General features: G+C 33.8%; 1 protein-coding gene and 1 non-coding gene across 4 annotated transcripts in view; one reads left to right on the top strand and one right to left on the bottom strand.

Annotated features, from left to right (window-relative positions):
- LOC118204098 (uncharacterized) overlaps positions 1-18,973 on the top strand; it is a 225,039-nt gene extending 206,066 nt beyond the window's left edge. For all 3 annotated transcript variants that reach the window (XM_085815569.1, XM_085815581.1, XM_085815575.1), the window contains 2 exons: positions 3,810-3,972; positions 14,459-18,973. In XM_085815569.1, the coding sequence (XP_085671695.1) occupies positions 3,810-3,972; positions 14,459-15,567 (1,272 nt within the window). In that variant the 3' untranslated portion in view covers positions 15,568-18,973. The remainder of the gene's footprint in view (positions 1-3,809; positions 3,973-14,458) is intronic.
- Positions 5,807-5,878, bottom strand: TRNAG-CCC (transfer RNA glycine (anticodon CCC)). Its single transcript has one exon. It is a non-coding gene; the product is annotated as a tRNA-Gly (tRNA).
- Positions 18,974-20,136: the final 1,163 nt, after the last annotated feature.

The raw sequence follows: 20,136 nt of genomic DNA, 5'->3' as shown, positions 1-20,136 counted from the left end.
TCAACGAAAGACATAATGTGATAAAGCTATATCAATCGTCATGCTAGTGACTCTTGGCCCAACTGTTTTGAAATTTTAATACAAACAGTTGATTTAACCGAGTTACCTTTTACAGCTTGTAACAGTCTAAGATCTGTAAATATAATGTAACGTGTGACAGTCATACTTCTAAATCCTTCAACAGCATAAATTTGTATCTTAAAAATATTAATTAGCTTTTAGTGAAGGAATATTACGGATACATATTTTTAATGAACTGTTATTATTACACAATGTCTACGGTAAAGCTCTTCTCTAGATCTTAGTATTTCAGTGAATGTTTAAGCAAAACTCTTTTCTTCAAAAATAATCTGTCAGAAAGAATTCCGTGGAAGGCAGGCGAGGGATATGCAATGATCATGGAGTTATGGAAACTATAGAGACTTTAAAAAATTCTTCATTCCCAGTATCGGCTGTCGAGTTATGGAACATGAAGCGCGTTGGGAGACTCTCTGTATTGGTTTATATCTTCTCTTTGTTCCATAAACCTCTACAGAAACCATTGCAGTACAGCCATAAAAGCGAAGTAGCGTTATGTGAACCTATGATTGACTGAAGTTATTTTTAGCACATGATGTTGTAACGTTTAGTTTTCTTGGCTAGCATACGCTGCTACTAAACCTACATGAAAGTCTGTCAGAGATTTATCGCTAAGACTAGAAGATGAATACAACACGGGAAGGGTGTAAAAGATCCTTTTATTGAACTCATTTATTTACAGACGGCACAGTCTTTGCGCTTACAAATCCACCATACGCTTGTGGCGATAAAACTGAAGATAATAGTAAACTAAATTTAAAGATAAGTAATCAAGTTTAAGACTACATAATTTAACCTAGCAGGTTGTCTCAGAAACCTGATATTAATGAACGGCAAGAATGAGAAGCCGCGATTCATGATTCAAACAACAACGTGCGCACTCAATAGCGAAACTTGCTCTGACTCACCGTATCTCTACTTCAGTTTAAATGCACTAAACTCATTTACATCCTGGCGAGGAAATGTGAAAGAAATAAGAAATGACAGAAAAGGCTAACAAGTTAGAATAATTATTAGTAAAAATAATATGATCTTCACAATGTGATGTAACAGTATAATTATTTTTTCATGCTACCCATTTGCTGTCAACTGCAATTTGAATTAACTTAAAAATTAAATTTTTTTTATTTGTATAGCAATCTAAATTTGATGTTTTAATTTGTGTCAATAATTGCCTGCGAATAATTTAAAAATCGTACATATAAACCATTGCCGCAGAGATCGAACTTGTATTTAAAAATTCTCTTAACTTGCTTTGTGCCTGTAACAGGTCAGACGAGTTAGTGGTAGTTAAAATTGTATATCGTCAGTTCGCTATGTAATATGATATATGATAAAATATTCAAGGACATCTTAAAAGGCGATACGATTACACAGGTTCTGCAACTATTCTCGGTCACCCACTCGACGAGAAAATCTATCAGAGAGAAAATAGATAATCAAGAAATACAAAAGAAAAGCAGGGAAGAATGCGACCAAATTTCCTTTCCTTTTTCTCGAGAAAAATTTATATTTGTATACTTAAAATTCTGCAAGATAGTAAGCTATAAAAAATAAAATGAAAATATTGCAGACTATAATAACAATAGAATTTATACAAACATTTTGAATTTTATCCAAGGCTTGCTTATCAGTTTTTCAGAAACTTCCACATAAGCAAATGCATTTTTAAAAGTCTGAATACAGCTTAATATTTTTCTGATATACGTTATCAGATGCTCCGCAAAATCCATATCTGCTGCTAACGGACATTAGTCTGAACGGTAGTTCATAGGTGTAATGGTTTAACAATCAGTGACATTGCTATTTTTAATAAAGAATTTTTTAATGGATCTGCTTATTTTGGGCAATATGTTAGCCTACTTTTTTTTTTACAAATTCTCTATTTTTTTAAAGGGTCATCGTGTTGATCGTTTGCTTATATCGAGACATTTACGTTGTGAGTCTATTGGTTACGTGTTACTTTAAATGTTTGTTAGTAGCTTAACCTTTTCGTAAACAAATTGACCAAAGAAAAACATCACTCATGGTTATTGAATGGCATGAAATGCTCATGATGCGATTTAAGTTTTTTCAGCAGTTTAAAGTATAATTATCAATTTTTGTTAATGTTAATGAAATAATAATAAAGAAAGAAAAACTGTTTTCAAAATAATATTTAAAATTGTGTAGCACCCCGCCTCCCCCCAAAAAAACTTTCTTTTTTTTTTTAATAATTTCCCCTACGTTCCATGGAACCTAGCTTGTTGCTGTTTATTTTATCAAATAAGTATGAAAGAGCCATCTTGGTTTTTGTGAAATTTAAATATAAGAAAATGATGTTATTATGTTGTTTCCAGTATAGAAGTTAATAGTTCAGCAAATATTTATTTTTTTACAGCTTTATGAGGATTTGAAGTGTAAGATAAGATAAAAATAATCGTGTTTTAAATTATCGGATACATTACATACTGGTTATGTTCCATAATAAAAGTTTCATCCACACCGTTATAGTTTCCATATATAACTGGAATCTGAATTTAGTGAAATTTAACATTTGATTAAAATTAAAATACCTAATACTCAAAATTGGGTTAATTGTTAATATATATAAGATCTTACATTGATCAAGAACTGAAACTAGAATTCACAGCTTCCAGTCAGTTTGCGAATGGCTTTTCTATCGAATAAGCCAAATGTATAATGACTAGTGTTCTAATAAGAATTCATCTGTAGGAGTATTCGAACACTGATTTTCCGAAATTTTCTTACATTTAAGTCCTATAGAAAGACATCTAAAAAAAAAAAAAAAAAGATTCAGTGAATTGAACGCGCTGAAAGTAGCTGACGCCCGTGGCATTTCACAGGAACCACAAAAATCAACTTATAGAAAAACAAACAACTCAAAGATTGCGGATTTCCAGAAACCACTGCATGATGTAACTTCTTTGAAACCAGCATGTAACGCAATTTCAAGGAAAATTAAGAGTAATTTCGTAAAAACTGCCGTATGGTTTCCCCCCACATGAAGGGGGGAACTGTATATGAGGCTAGCCAAATATTACGTTTAAAATTTGTAGGGTTATACTGTGTCTAGAAGCTTGTCTCCATGTCCTGCACACTGCACTCGACTAGAATCGAGTTATCCCTTTAATTCGAAACAAAGGCCAAGTATTAAGACAATCTAAATAACATTTTGGACACATCTGCTTATGTGACAAACGAGCCTCCGCTGTTTGCAGATATTTAAATTAACATACAATAACGTTAAATTTAGAATAACTAACGTAGTTGAATGCCTCAAGAAAATCGTCGGTGCGTATTTTAAACGTCGACTAGCCAGATGCTAAAGTTGTAAATAAACATAAGCAGTGCTGGTGGTACTTGGTAAAACAGTAAGAAAAGGCTGCCAGAAGCTCTAACTCTACGCATTTAAACCTTAAGTATACAATAATTAATTTGCATTCTGGTGAGAACTACGAAAGGAAGATGCTTTTAGTAAAGTTTTAAATCATAATAATTGGTTAATTAACGTGTAAGCTTGTAAATTTATAAAACGTTTCGTGCGAGAACGTTTCGCATAAAAAGTATATACATTACTTTGAAAGTTACTGGCCTACATAGCCGCAGCTTTAATGCATATTAATTTACAAGTAATCTTAATTTAAAAGACAAATTTTTAAATTATTGGAGACATGTATTAAAAGATCTAGAGGCATGATCTCTGAATAATTTCACATTTTATATTTTAGGTGCTCGATATGGGTTTTAATCGTATGAGAAATATTCCTGAGGATGCTTTCATTGGGAATCAACTTTTGACTCTCCTTGCTTTGGATGGCAATCCTCTTAGCACGTTACCAGAAGCTGCTTTCCTCCATCTGAATTCTACTCTACGAGGACTAAGTGTTGGAGGTAAGAGAAATGTCTCTTTACAACACTACAACGATATTTAATACAATAGTTCTTATTTTAGAATTCTAGTGTAATACACATATGATTGTACATGGCTTTACACACACAAGAATCCATGATTATGCTTAAATTCAGCCGAAACTCGCCAGTGCCAGGCCCGATACCGCTGCGGAAGCCTTCATTCATATAGGCTGTGTGAAAGACTGTCAGAAGGTACTTCTTGGAGACGAGACAATGAAGATCGCCAGAGCTGTGAGCTGATGGGTACAGTTTGGTTCCAAAAGGCTAGTGCAAAGGCAAGCTCAAGTATGGCTATACTTCGGCAGACATTTCTAAATCGTCTAATTTCCCGTTATGGTGATTTGTCCTGGCCATCCCGCTTCTGATCTGAGATTTGCTCACATTTGATTTACGTGATGTTTTTCATAATTTAGATTAAATTATGAAAAATTTAATTTTAACCGTATTATATCCTCTTTATTATGAATATTCGCAACCGAACTTTATACGCTATATTATATATATAATCGAATTATATACGCTTTGCTTTAACCGAATTATACGCGCAAGAAGGTGATGAATGCTCACGAATTGTCGCTGGTGTAAAAGTTAGCGTAGTCGTCCCCCAAGAAGTTATCTGGAGTGAAGCCCCAGGCATTGCAAAGATCATTCATTATTTTACTTCCTTTCCACTTCTTCATTGAGAATAAATAGGCGTTATGCCAGTTATGCTAATGAAGTGCCCTCACTTCCTTTATGTTATTTCAAAAATATATCTTCTCTGCTTATACGATAAGTAATAAATCTGTGGCACGCTTTCATACCATCAGTAATAAAGTAGTAGTCATTAATATATCATATTATATCATATTAATTATATCAAATCATAAGTAGTTGAAGCATAAGTCATTATTAATGAGGAAACGGCTTATGATATATGAGGTTACATCTGTCTTTCTCTATAATTTGTCTCGGTAGAAATCTTGAAACTGTTCAGGGTTTAAGGAAATACTACATCGGAACTGCTACCGCGAAATATTTCATGGTTCATTAATTATGATCAGAAATATAGTAATCGAAAGGAGTTGCTTTAGATCCAGAATGATTCTCTACGCTGCTGACCCCTCGCTTTTTTTTTCTCGTCCGACGAGTTGTTCATACAGAAGTCCCTCTTCCCTCTTCATACAGAAATACAAGCATTTTTAAAAAGTTTTCTTATTTTATTTTCTACAAATTTCCGCACAAAATTCTTAATTATGCATTACTATAAAATATTTTAAAATGCATAATAAGCAATAGTTCTTCATAAGAATGGTTTTTTTTTTTTATTTAAAATTGAAAACGCCTTTTAATTAGCGTCTTAAAAAGATAATAAGCTGAAATTAATTCTTTTCTTAATTAACTTTTCTTATTTTCTTTTTATAAAATGTTAAACCCAGAAGTTAAACATATTAAGTTGCTTTTAAATGCCTAGTATAAGTTAAATGGTTTTTCCTTTTGCTATGGCTTGGATAAAGAAATCAATAATTTTAATCATAATTGTGGGTTGTTAAGAATGCAAAAAAAAAAAAAAAAAAAAAGAAAAAAAGAAAAGAAAAAAAAAAAAAAACTTTGTAAATTTTTTATCAGACATTAATCACTATTGCTCTGTTAGTGATGCTTTGTATCATAGTACACTTTTATTTCTCGCAGTGTAAATTAAAAAACTGGCGGTTTAAAGTTACCAAGAGCAACTTCTTTAGCATAATTATCTTTGTTTCTCATAATTTTTAAAATATAATAGTAATAGGTAATATTTCTAAAGAAGCATAAATTAATAAAATAAAATTGTTTATGCGTCGGCCGGGAGTCGAACCCGGATCAACTGCTTGGGAGGCAGCTATACTAACCGTTATACCACCGACACCTCGGATGAATACTTCGTCTTATTGTAATATGATTAAAATAAAGCGTAAAATTATGAGAAGCAAAGCATCACACAACTGTGAGAAAATGAAAATCTAGATCATCAATAACATAAAATCCGAGAACATTGTTTGGAAGGCAGCTGATTATGCTGAACATTGTACTTAGTGTGTCACATTTCGAAAATGATTCTTGGTTTCAATACTTAAACTTCAGGTTTTAATATAATTTTAAATTTCCCTCTGCATTATAGTTGTTCTCGATGGACAGCTGACCGTTTTCTCACACTCCTTTGAACCACAGTGGACTGGAATCTACTGCCGGCCATTATCTCTCAAAACTACTCGGTACTTGAGGGTAGAAATGTTATTTCGTTTTCCAAATTAGAAGTCAACTATAATGCTGACATTTAAATTTACTAGAATTTCAGGGATATTAATTTTAACGTAGTTATTACAACAAGGTTTGTGCAACTGACCTCAATAGCTGTCCAAAAAAGTTATACATTATACATACAGAAGAAAGTACAGGCCTGTCAAACTCAGCATCTTAAGTAGACCAGATTAGTCATCAGTATACACCACTTTAGCCGAGGGGGGAAAAGGGCAATTTCCCTGTCTAATGGATTTATTTAAAAGTCCAATTATTTAAAAAGTGATTAAATACATAACATTTTACTTAGTACTGTAGTTTTTAATAAAACAGTGGATGGAACATAAAGAAATCTAAGGACGGATGGATAGGTATCGTTTCTTTCCCGACATTTGGCATCTTTTCCTGCAGTCAGGTGCCCCCTTTCGGATGTTTGGAGAACTACTGCTCTCACTAACCATTTTCGGAACACAAGTCAGATGAATGTCTAATAACCTCGATCTCGCTAGATACATTTTTCCCTTTTCATAAGCGAGAAAGTGTTTTACACAAATATGTACTACCTAATATGGAAATTGTATATGAAGCAAATTTTCTGCGTTCTGAGAACCGTGCAGCCGAACATTTATAAAATTGGAAGATATTCACTTCACTGAATTTGCTTTAACCCTCTCAGGGGCGGTGGTTTCGGCTTGAAACCGTATTTTCAACATTTTTTTTTTTTTTTTTAATTTAGAAAATTTGGTTTCATTTTCTCAAAACTGCTGCTAAAATTAAATGACTTCTTAAAGCTGATAACAGATGGCAGCACTAAACCTTTTTGGGCATCCATTAATTGATACGAATCGTTCAAAAATAGCTTGTTTTTGTCATTCATTTTGGGCTATTGTAAGAACAAAAACCTAACAATTTTTAATTTTTCCACAATATATTTTATAAGCAGGCATCAATGATTAATGAAATGTCCTTAGTTCACAAAAAAAAAGTAATGTAACCCTGTTAATTTTGAATGTTTTCAGCGCGGTTTCATTATGAAACCACCGCCCCTCTGAGACATCGAAAAAAGGATCAGATGACGCAGTCGCGAGATTTTTTACAGCTGTGTTTATTTCGGATCACTGCTGTAAGCAGTTGCATCATATCATCCTTTGAGTGTCTTCAAAGATGAGGAGTTATGGAGCTTTTGAGAGAGGAAAAACATTTCTTATTTTTTACAGAGACACAGAGAGAACACTCACAGTTGCGTTTTTATTCTGCTTCTCTTAGCTGTCGCTTTTCTCATTCTTCTAGTTCATAGTAAAATATTTGCATACATCTAAATTAATTTTATTTCCAGATATAATTGTCTTAGTTTTTAACATAATTTTTAAAAATATTTCATAGTTTTATGTAAGTAATTTAGTAAATTATTAGTTACTTTTTGTCTCTTCCTATTTTAAATTTTTTATTTATAATTAAAAATACGTGTTTATACAAATATTACTTACTTCATTAGTTGTTCAGTAATTTACTAGTATAATCTGCAATGTGGGTTACGTTCAATACTTTCCAGCAAAGTAAAGATAAATAAGCAAATGCTTAGTCTTGAATGCTCTAGACGGGCGCTGGTTTCAAGGCGAAACCGGTCCCCTTTCCATAAAGGGGGGACGAAAAAAAATTTTTTACACTCATTTATGTTGTCTATAAGACCATTGCATGTCATTATGCTTACTTTTTCAGAACTTTTAAAAAAATCATAACATTGCGCCCCTGAAAGGGTTAAAGCCTAGTCGCGCTGAATTTCTATAAATTCCATTCGTAAGTAGGATAATACTTTCTCAATGTCGGTTGAAAAAGAGGTGGAAAACCGGGAGAGCCTATTTTCGACAGATCTGATATCGCGAACCTTTCTTCAAATTCACTCTTCAAACGCTGAAGCTTCTCAGCATTTAAAGATTGAATCAGCGCACGTTGTATACAAAAGGAGCTTTTTTTGCATCACAACCTTTTTATTTTTTGTGGTGAACCGAGGGCGGCAGTAAAATGAGTCGATGGCCGCGAGTTCTATGCTAATAAATAACATTTAATTAAATGTGGAAAGGGAGAAAAAGTCAAAGTGCCAGAGCCTTTAAGTTCTGATGGATAGTTCAAAATCCTTAAAAAAATTTAATACAAAGCAAGAATAGAGACAGCGGGCAACAAAACAAATTGGAAAACTGGCACCAAAGAGTAAAAAAGGTCAGACATTTTATCAAGGAATCTTTGAATGAAGAATATTTTGTTCTGTCATCTAGTTGGATTAATGCTGCTGTACAGCATGACAGAGAACTGCATATTTATGATTTTCAAAAGAATTTGCTCAAAGGGAGTGTCGGCTGATTACTCTTAATCCTCAATCTGATCCAGGAACTATATGCATGTGCTATTCTGCAAAAATCCGAATGTCTTTTCTTCGAGGGGGGGATTAATCCAGTTAAACATCCTTATACCACCCATGATGCTTCAAGGAAACTCCATCCGAAAGCTAAGAGAAAGCAACCTTGAACTTGATGCGTTCTATGATAAGCTATGTCCAATGCAAAGCATCCATCATATGACGTCAGCACATATATTCTTGTTGTCACAGCCTTCTATTAGTTGTATAACCTTCAAGGCCAGGTGACATTCATTCAGGCCGGCTCCAAGCATAGGCGATATAGACACCCGCATAGGGCGTAGTTTTTTTAGGACGGAGGCATAGCCGTCTGAACATATGGACCCGCTGAGCATTCGCACGGGGGCCTTACGAGCATAGGAGCCCCATGCTAATACGTTTATATTTAATTTACTTTTCATTTCTGAGAATGGTTGTCGTACGAGCTCCAGACACTGGCTTGCCCGAGATAGCATAATGCTGTAAAGACGGTGCTGGGCGGAGGGCGTCAGCTAAGTTGTTCTCAAAAGCGAAACTAAATAAAGACATGTTTTCCATTGAATTGCTAGTATGATTAATCGATACGGGGCGGCAAGTTTGCTGATTGCCTAGGGCGCGGAAAATGCTGAAGCCGGGACTGCATTAATAAAATTGCTTGTTTTAGAAGAGACTTTTGTGAGCATAACTCCAGTCCCTTGATTGGATATGAAAGTACACATTTAAAAAATGCATCTGAGGAACCCATCAGCATGTTAGCTGAGAAAGTTAAGAAATTACACCATTTTCTGTTAATTCACTGCCGATTATTCGTTCACCCAATTTTATGCATCCCCAACAAAGAAACAGCAAAACCGAAGTGAACTCTAACGTTTTATTTCCATCACAATTTTATATTCAAAACGGAAACCATTCGTGTTTACCAGAGAGTACTTGCCTTAGGTGCGTTTGATTATCTTTATGAACGACTATGCCTTGAGTTACTATGTGAACTGAAGTAACTCAAGGCTGAAATGAACGTTGAGGATTTCATAAACGCACAGTGAGTTGAAAATACTATTAAATGGAAAATATATATTATTCATTGAACACATCGAACAGAAGAACACAGCCTTGCAAAACATATGTTCTCAACAGCGCGTAATCTCACCCTACAGTTGGACGAAATCATTTAACATGCTATCTATTTTATAACATGTTTTAGGTATTTATATATAATTCATGTCTTAGCCAGCTTTAAAGATGGTTTGCCAGAATTCATATTTCATTACCAAATAACTCATTAAGATTTTATCACCGTTGGTTCAAAACTATATAGAGTTCCTCACTCTTTTTGTACTAAAAATGAACGTTGAGGAATCTTGTGAACTTGTTAACGACTTATGGCTAAGTTCAAACAACTAAGACTCAGGAAGACTCACTCACCCCTTATTAACCTTTATTTCACTCAAAGTAAGATCAACAGTTGTCCCATTTCTCGGGCTTACAACAAAGCCTCCACTCGGATTTGAACTCAAAATAAGAAATAAGAACTAACTAAAAGAAACTTAGCCAAAGTTAACACAAATCTAAAGTAGTTGGCCCTTAATTTAAACTAGCCGGCGAATATCAAAAGGCACGTACTATACGGCCGAGCATTACAGCTTCTAGAGAGACTTACCCCTAAGGCATACACGCGCTACTCAGTATTTCTAGCTCTCTCTTACGAAGTTGAACCTTCCTTAAATACTACTTCTAACTAATTTGCATTCAATGCGATTCTAAAATCTCATTCTGGTAGGGAGTTGTAAGTGGAAACAAGAATCGACAGGAAAGTACACTGAAATTAAAATAACTGTTATAAATCTAAAATGTACCTAACAACTTTCGTATGTGTTCAGTCTTGCCGTGCGTTTTCACTTGTGTGGTGATAATTAATATTTACATGCGTTTTCTAAACCGCGCATAGATCTTTTTCAATTTCCTTGAAGTATTCATTGCATGTTGTTGCTAGTAATGCATAATTTAATTTTTACAGATCTAGATTTAATTTTTACAGATTTTTTATATTATTATAGTATTGTAAGTTGGAGCACCCAACAAAAATAATACTAATGCTAAATCTGTTTATCAATAATAAAGTTGAAAAGATAAACGACCAAAAAAGGTTGCTGGTACAACGATCAGAATAACATGATTGACCTGTAGTGCCCATTGAGAGCAGGCAGAATAATAATAAATAAATATTATTATAGTCTCTAGAATACACCCAGTAATGAAACTGAAATAATATTATGAGCAGAACTCCTGGTTCTTCTAAAATGATTGTTTACAGCTGAACATGTGCTATTCTCATCAAATGGAGAAGACAGCATTTTGTAAAAATACAATAACGATGCAGGCCTACGAAAATGCGATCTGGAAATTAGTTCAAACGAAATTCATATAACATATTCGATAAACGTATGACACATTTATTACCGATGTAAGAATGTGAATAAGTTCTGCGAGAAAGAAGTAGGTATGGTTAACGAAACTGTAGAAAGTTTATTAAAGTTTTATCTGGCATAACGTTCTTCAGAAAGAAATAAAGTTTTGATTGTATAGTTTGCTTCTTATTTTTCACTAAATATTCTTTTACAACAAACATTAGCAACCTGTACCTGGCCAGCACCATTATTCTTAAGCCCTGCACTACCTCATATTGCTGTCTCGAAAAGATCAAGATTCAAAATTGGATTCATTTTATAAGGCATTTTTTCTCTCTCCTTTAGGCATGCCTTCGTGATATAGCATGTCCTGCTAGCGGGAAGTCCCATGTTCGAATCCCGGCGAGAGTACTGTACATTTTTCACGTTTCCTACTTCGAATAAACTAATGACTCTATAGCTTCGTCGCTATCATAAACAGAAAAAGCTTGACTATAGTCATCAAGAGACTTGCTTCGAGAGGTTGTTATTTATTTGTACTGCAAGTGAGTCAGTCAAGTTGAAATGATTATCACATCAGCATGACTTTCCTACACATATAATTTCAGAATTCAAAAAAGAAAATGTTTTCTTTTTCGTTGATTTATGCACTTATTGACACAAATTCTTGCTCTTTTGCTTGTATTCTGTCATGCCGAAACTGATGCTCTAGTCTTTGGGAATGTATGTGTACGTGTATCTGCCACGCACACAGAGCTATTGGCAGCCATCCGAGGATTATACACAAAAGTGACCTTCAGTGTGTTGCCACGTAACCTCAGAGAGTAAGTTATACGGTAAAAAGAAATGGGATCTGAATCCTGTCTTATTGCTACGAGATCTGTGTTGCGTGCTGTGTGTAAATCAATCAAGCAGTCAACAGGAGACGGTAGATGTTACCGAGCAATCTCGACCTTCTTGTCGAAGCGTGTTTGTCAATCCACGTTTACCGTCTAAGAATAAAAATGAAAAACAATAGCGACCGGTATGTAAGCGATCTTCAGACAATAGATTCAAGTATTTATCATGGCTGAGAACGTTATGCGTAAATAGTACATTTTGATGGTAACATCACGCTTGTAATATAAGCATTACGAGGAAGATCGGAATGTGAGAGATGATAAAGAAAATAAACATTGGGAGGAAGGTATCTGTGTGACATTTATATAAAAAATGCCATACAGTATGTAAATGTATATTTGCTCAAGCGTTATCCATGATCTCAGCACAGTTGCGAAAGTTAAATTTCTACTAAATAGCATTAAGATTACGCAATTACCATGCGTGTACATGAGATTCAAAGATTCATTTTGCTGATAGACACTAATAATTTCAAGCATACGGAAACTAATTTAGTATCTTTGAAATAACCTGCATTAATCTACATACAGCTGAATTCTAATTATTCGAATTAACGGTGATCTCAACCTCAGCCTATAAACAAAAGACCGTACCGCCAGAATTGGCTAACCGGTATCAACTAATAACTCATAATGATAAGAACCTCCCCGAATTAACGGAGAGAAGAGTCCGTCCGGATATTTCAAAAATCTAGGTAATTGGATTTTTGTGTGGGAAGCTAAATACATATTTACTTTAATGCAAGTGAGGATTTTTATTTTCTTTATGCATATTTTATAATCACAAAAAATAAAATATTTTTACTTCCATTTAACAAAATACATGAAATATTTTCTTTCGATAAAATTATTTTTTTATTTATCTACATCAAAAAGCTAACACAAATAGCTCATTACAGTTACACTGCATACTGTAAGGCAAAATTGCGTAGAGAGAGAGGGAACTGACATAACGTCATCACATTTGTTTAGTCTGTTTCTTTTTAATGTTATGGCTAAGCATTGCACTACGGAATAAACAAAAATAATAGACTTGCAATGCAATACTGAACTAGCTTTACCGTGACATTTAAAGGCAATATTTTTGTCAAATTTTATTTATCACTATTCATAATATCATTGCTATTATAATAATTTCTTGATATTGTATATTATACATTTTATATCATAATTATATCTTTTTATATTTTAAAATCAAAGGAAAACAAGCCAAAAGTGTAAATTAAGAGCAAGTTTAATTTTATTTGCCTAAAAGGTAAGATAACCTATCCGGATAAGAAGATTTGCTGTTATCTGATGGTAAATGAGTTTGATTTTGGCCTTTAATACCTCGTTTGCCTTTAATCGTGGTCATGCATTATATCTGAGTAAAACATGATGTTTAAGAGTACCAAATCACCAGGGCCTTTTTTGAACTAAAGTAATCCTTTATCTCAGTTTTTATGATAGACTATAAAGTATTCAGACTTGGAATAAATTGTTTATGTGACCACTATAGGAAATCTATGAAAATGGCACAATCAACCACATCTGGAAAGCTATGAAAATAGGATAATAATCCATTATAGTAAATTATGAATGTGTGACTGCAGAAAGATTTGGCTGATAAAATTTATATGTCAAGGGCATTATTTGTAAATATAATCGAAAACAGCACTACTGTGTATTTGTGAAAATGCTGGAAATTTAAACAAAATGATAACACAGATGCATTAAAAGTTCATGGTAAAAAAGAAAATGTTGTATTATGCCTCTGTTAATATTCTAAAAGACAAAACATGAAATTTGGAACTTCTTTAAAATAAGCGAACGGTTCGTTATATTTCATGCTAGTATAGTTCGGCATTGCACACAAACACTGCATACATTAAAAATATCTCTTGACTACGTCAAAGAATATGAATCATATAACCAATATTAATACATCTTGACAAAATAATATTTCTTTCTAATGAAAAGGAATGCTCATCAGGTATTGAAATGATATGGTCCTCTTTATTTCGCATTGAAATTTATGCCAAAATTGTATCCAATTTAAACTTTACATATTTTTAGATTTCTGAGCTTTAAAAGGAACATATGCATGGTTAAACAGTATCTAAAAATGAAATAGTACTTAAGTGTAATTAGTCTTCATCTAAAAAATGTGGCTAATTCTTCCCCAAAATCTCTTTACTGCAAATAAAAGCAAAAATCCTTTTTTTCCCTTCTACATCATTGAGATAGTAGTGCAAGGTTTTTTTTAATGGCATCCATGCTTATTTCTTTTAATGGAGATATCTATTATTAATTAACTTCAAGATTTCGAATAAAAACGAAAAACATAAGAGAATTAGTTTGTTATGCTCATTTAGTAAATTTATCACATTCTGATCTGCTTATAATCATATTACACAAATCATGTTGACATTCAAAAATATTCAAAAAAATACTCTAGTTTTTGCAAATTAGCATTATTTTTAATTTCTGTTTCTAATAAGCTTACCTATCAAATATTTTTCTTTATTTTACAGGTAGCACCCTCGTGTGTGATTGTAGAGTGAGATGGATCGTCGAGTGGGTTCAGAAATATGATCTTCAAGTAACAAGTAGAGAAAGAAACCCTCAATTTTGTGGTCGACCGACAAATTTCCGTAGGAGAATCCTACCGCAGATGTCACCAACTGAATTTAAGTGCGACAATGAATTTTCCAGCAGTAGCACTGTGGTGACTTCTTTACCAACAACTATTACTTCACAGACACAGCTTCCGTCCCAGCGTCCTACTGTCGCTGCTAGCGGCCGAGATTTAAGGGCCCCCAGAACATCCTCCCTTGAGCAACTTCGATTAACTGAAGTCATAAGACGAGGCACTGAACTAACCGTAAAATGGGAAGGCTACAAAGAAGATAACATTGTGCGGGCAAGATCAGCAACACCTGTTCATGCCATGTACCGTGTATTTGGGGAATCGCATTTCCAATTAGGAGGCACAGCTAATCCCACTTCTGGCTGGATCCAGTTTCTTGTACCGGAAAGTAAGCCTGTTGTCGTTTGTGTCGTTGACACTGCCCAAGCTGCTACCCTGTCTGCTAATTCCGTGCCCAGGAACCAGTGCAACGAAGTAGTGGCAGAAAAAGTTTCAGACTCGCAGCTAAACAAGATTATTATAGGCTCATCAGCAGCCGTTTGTGGCATGATCATCATAGCTGTTATTATATTCGTGTGTTGTTCTAGACGTTCTGGCAAAAAGCAGCCTGTTCCGAGACCTGTAATGAAATCAGAACACGAATGGGAGACTTCTTCTTTGTATAGCGGTCGAAGCATTCCCCGAGCTAGGGCTTATCATGGATCTGTCAACCCTTCTTACCTTCATGATCCACGAACACCAGATGATGTGCAATCTTTCCGATCATTGCCACCTGCCAGAGCTCACCGGGGAGGACACATGATGGGAAATAGGGACATGCATAATTCTCAAATTGCATTATCTCAACTGTCAGGCCATCATTCCTTCCTTGGGACTTATGGAGGGGAGCCACATCACAACGGCTGGAGTCAGCACCACTGGGACAATGGTGATGCTTATTCAGAGAGACATGCCCCCTCAAGGCTTTCTTATGGCAAAGATAATTTTAGTTAAATTATCATCCATTGTGCTCCATCCATTGCTACATTTTAAAATGTTTCAGGCTGCTACAAACAGCTTGTCGTACAAACATCTAATTTCTGAGCAGTTTTTCAAGAACTCTTGTGTATTATTCATGTGTCAGATTCAAACTTTTATCATATTCTGCATAAATAACTTTCACATCATGGGCAGCTAGCTAGCTTGAAGTTATGCAAAGCCAGATCATAATGGAATCTATAAATCCCGTGTTTGGACAGGTTCAGAAGTGTAAAATGATTTTATTTTCCTGTCTGTAATTGATGCTAAGAGAATAAATGAGAAAGGCATGATGACGGAATACAGAAATCATGGGAAATTTGGTTTAGGCGGAAAAACGAAAATGGAAAGGTTTAGGACTGTATCAATATTGTGAAGTTGCTAACATTTCTTTGTTGTTGTCTTAAGATATGTTGAATGTGAATCATTTCTCAATGTTTGGTGTAAAATCTTTTTCTTACTAATTCATAAAATCGATTTTTGATTCTGTTTGTGACATTACTCCAAAAATGTTCTTCTTGTGAGTTAAAATACTTAACTGTATTCCTCATTTAGGTTGTTTATGAAAAAGTTGTTGAGTTTCAAAAGACAGAAAAAAATTAATATTTTACTCTTTCATTGCTATTAGTGAAATACTCCTTTCCTACGTACTGGATAAAAAATTTCGACGCTTTTTTATCAGTTTTTCAAATTCTAGTAGCCCTATTTCTTTATTTAAAAATGCCAGTCAGTGTACTATACCCACTTTAATGCATATGCTATAGCTGTCAAACCAAAATCATAGAAAACTATTTTCGTAAATTAAATGCATAAACCCTCCAACTGACCATGCCGTATATATTTTGTAACATATTTTCAGAACAGAATATTTTTTGTAACACCTTTAAATAAGTAATATACCTGCTTAGCCAAGAAATTAAAGCAGCATATTAAAAACAAACTTGGGCATAAAAATAAAAATGTTATTTTAATCAAGGAAATACCTCATTCTCACTGCAGTTTTGGAAAATTTATAGTTTCGAGCCAAATTCTTGGTTTGGCTGGCTGAAATACCTTTACTCCAAAAGTTGGCAAGAAGAGTAGGATCCCTCCTTCTTTCTTTAAAACGTTCTATAAAAAAATCTACCACGTTTTATTAATTTCGATGTGAAAAATTGTATTGTCATTTAACTGTCTACTCATCTAATATAAACTTAATAAAAATTCGGAATATCGGTAAAAATACGTAAAATTTCATAGCTTTCTGACTGATGGCTTTGTAACAAAAACATTTGAATTAATTATTTGTAAAATTTCCTTCCGTAGGGAGAAAAACGACTACAAATGAGCAAAACGGATCATTTGCACAAAAGGTAGATCATTTTACAGGTACATTGGGTCGGCCTTTTGGCATGTGTCCTTACTCTGTATTCTAACAATGCATTCCTTCAATACAAATACGAGTTTTATCTTAATTTTAAGTTTTTACCTCTATCCTTTAAGTGCCATTTATCGAAATTCGATTGGCATCTGAAGAAATCGAAAAGCTGCAGACGGAAAGTTTCACTTTTACTAATGTTATTTTTAATTGATTACTGAACAGTCATTGCCGTAGCAAGAACTTTTGACGTCCAGGGTGGTCCCTGATCTTGCCTCCCGTTCGGGACCTCGAATTTCCCGGCTCTCTTTACATATAAAAAATAATTTAAAAGAAATGCCAAAATGATGTATTAGAAAATAAATATAAATTATTTTTGGAATTTTTACATTTTTATAATATTTTAAAATTATATCATTACTTTGCTTGCTTTTTTGTTCTCAAACCCATACCACAGAAGTCTACTTGGTCGCTCCAACTGTTCCATAGCGCGAAACTTTAAGACCATTTTAGTTTGAACAAGGTAAATTAAACCGCATTGGCAAGGAATCCTGTATATACTCCAGAAATGGTGTCCTTAAATATGGAATTGCGAATTTTATTGACAGAAGAAAAAAAGACTCAAATGAATCTTATCACTGTCTTCTCTTTCGTCATTTGCCCTTCTGCAGCTCAAGGGGAATGCTCTATATTTAAACCTCCGAAACTAGTCCAGCAAATTAATGAATATTACGTTTATTCTTGCTGATTTAGCTTCTCTAATAATTGTTATTTGACGTGTTATTTTAACTCAAATACGAACAACTTTAGAAATTAACTTTTAATTAGCAACTGAAGTGTTCTAGCGACATAAGAAATAATGCCAGAAAAACTATTTCTGATAACTGCAGTTATATTTGGCAAATGCAGTTAATTGAAGTTTTGAACGAAATGAATTTAATTTAAATAGCAGTTGCAATAAATTCAGTTTCTTTCTTTCCTTTTTTTCTATTTAAGTTTTTTGTAAAATATTTTTACATTTTTAGATATGCAATTGCTTCCCAAGTATTTTTTATGTACCTTATAAAATAGTTTCTTTATGCTTTTATTAAATGATGTTTTACTGAGAATTATGCCTACTTCAAAAATGTATTTATAATAATTTTGTTGTTATTTTATTGTATTTATTGCGGTTTCTGTTTTACACTTGGTTAACTAAAGTAACTTCTCGCACCTTTTATTTTTGATCACTTCATTACAGATTTTAAGATGAAGAAAAATTTATAAAATCTAAACTGTGAAGACAGCATTTGTTTTACGGGAAGAAAGTTACAGAATATAAAATTTAATACTTTGCTTTGCTTCTTCAAAATGAAGTGGAATTTGTTGCGTATGCAAAAACAGCAAACTAAAAATCTAACTTACATTTTCTTAACGTATAGTTTCCTTTACTCTATTTTATATATTCGCATATATCTATTCGATGAGTAAAGGAAATTTTTCTTTATGCAAGCATATGTAAAACAAATTATTTTCGTGACTGGCAGTTCTAATGTAAGTGACCAACCCACACACAAATTATACCGATTAAAAAATTATTGCTACAACGCAGGAATAAATAGGAATACAAAATTTGAAATGGCTGGAGTGTTGGTGGAGAACTAATGAGAGAGTAAACTAATTGTACTTTTTACATTATTAGCAATCATTGCGAGTTTTCACTCCTAAACCATATTTATTTAAATTATAGCATCATCTACCCCGTATTTATCAGCTAACCCTAGAGCTATTTTTGCTTTCATTCATAAGACGCATTTTTTTCATTGGCAGATATGAAAATTCTAAGTCAGGATTTCGCAGGATCCATTCGAAGCTGACTTTTTACCATTGTGTTGAACATATGGTGTACATATGTAAAGTTGTTAAAGGAGTAGCATATATATAAATATATAAGTGGATATATTAATGACATCCAAGGTAATGTTTTGTTTTTTTGCCAATCATGTGTATCTTTCTGTGTTGCGAAATAAAGCTATTAATATAGAAGTGTGCTCAGTTCTTTCACATCCTTATAAACACCATTCTCATGCCTTTATTTCATTAACACATTGACTACCATGAATTTCACAATTATCTACTATGAATACCCTCTGTAACTGGCTACATGAGTACAATCAGTGATTCTGACTGGCTGCCATAATCTGGTGATTTGCTATCATGAGATAAATTGGCTACCATAATCCTATTAGCATTGCTTTTATAAGTATTACCCAACATAATTTTTAGTGAGTGCTAATGTGTGCATACACTTATCGTGCGCCACCAATGATTGTATAGATATTATTACAAAATGCCCAGTCGCAGTAAGATAGCTTCCCTGCAAGGCAAGTTTAGGGTTGCCGGAAGATAAAACGGTAGGCGGAGTTGTCATATCTGGAGCGAAATTGCCCATTTGGCGACAAAATTGGCAATATGCCATAGACGGATGGGGAACATTCTAGAATGAATTTTTACCGGTTTGGCCCAGAATGTTCTCGACGGTAGGCTAAAAACAATATAAACCCTGCCTGTACGCGGAGTAGCAGTATATCATAGCGTATCGCCGAGTTAATCGTGAGTGCATCTTGAGTGTGTTGAGCTCCGAGAGCCATCGACCGAGTCGGGAGCTGTGCTTATTGTAATAATAAATGGGTATGCCAAATGTGATGATAGAAGTGTGTGATCTAAAAGAAATATGGAATTAAAGTAACTTACCCCCAAAAGATGACACTTCAAATAATGTGAATTACGAGAAATTTATTATATCTTGACATCGTGAAAATTTAAATTAATGTTAGTATAAATCAAGAAAACATATCCAGACAGAAGACAATAGACGGCAAACTACTGCAGCAGTATGAATCAGTCCTACCATGTTGAGTCCTAACCTTTCGTGCACAAAATGAGTAAAGTTCCAATCTAAAAAATCTCAGTTCATCTTCGTTACACAAAGTTACATGATAACAAAATTCAATTTTTATAGCGAAGGACTTTGACTTGAATTACTATTCCAGTATATTTTTGTGGAAACACAAGGCCAATTCTAGCATCAGATGCAACACGTGCACGGGAATTCCTTTCGAGAACGTATCAAGCAATAAAACATCATTCATATACCGCAGAAGTCAGCATCTAGATCAATTTAGTTGAATCTTCATACCACTTACTAT

The sequence above is a fragment of the Stegodyphus dumicola genome, chromosome 1 (genome assembly GCF_044657685.1).
Source record: "Stegodyphus dumicola isolate Sdum_Otavi_A_Nest chromosome 1, ASM4465768v1".
Lineage (NCBI taxonomy): Eukaryota > Metazoa > Arthropoda > Arachnida > Araneae > Eresidae > Stegodyphus > Stegodyphus dumicola.
The sequence above is the reverse complement of the archived record's forward strand: the minus strand, read 5'-3'. Positions and strand labels throughout refer to the sequence as shown.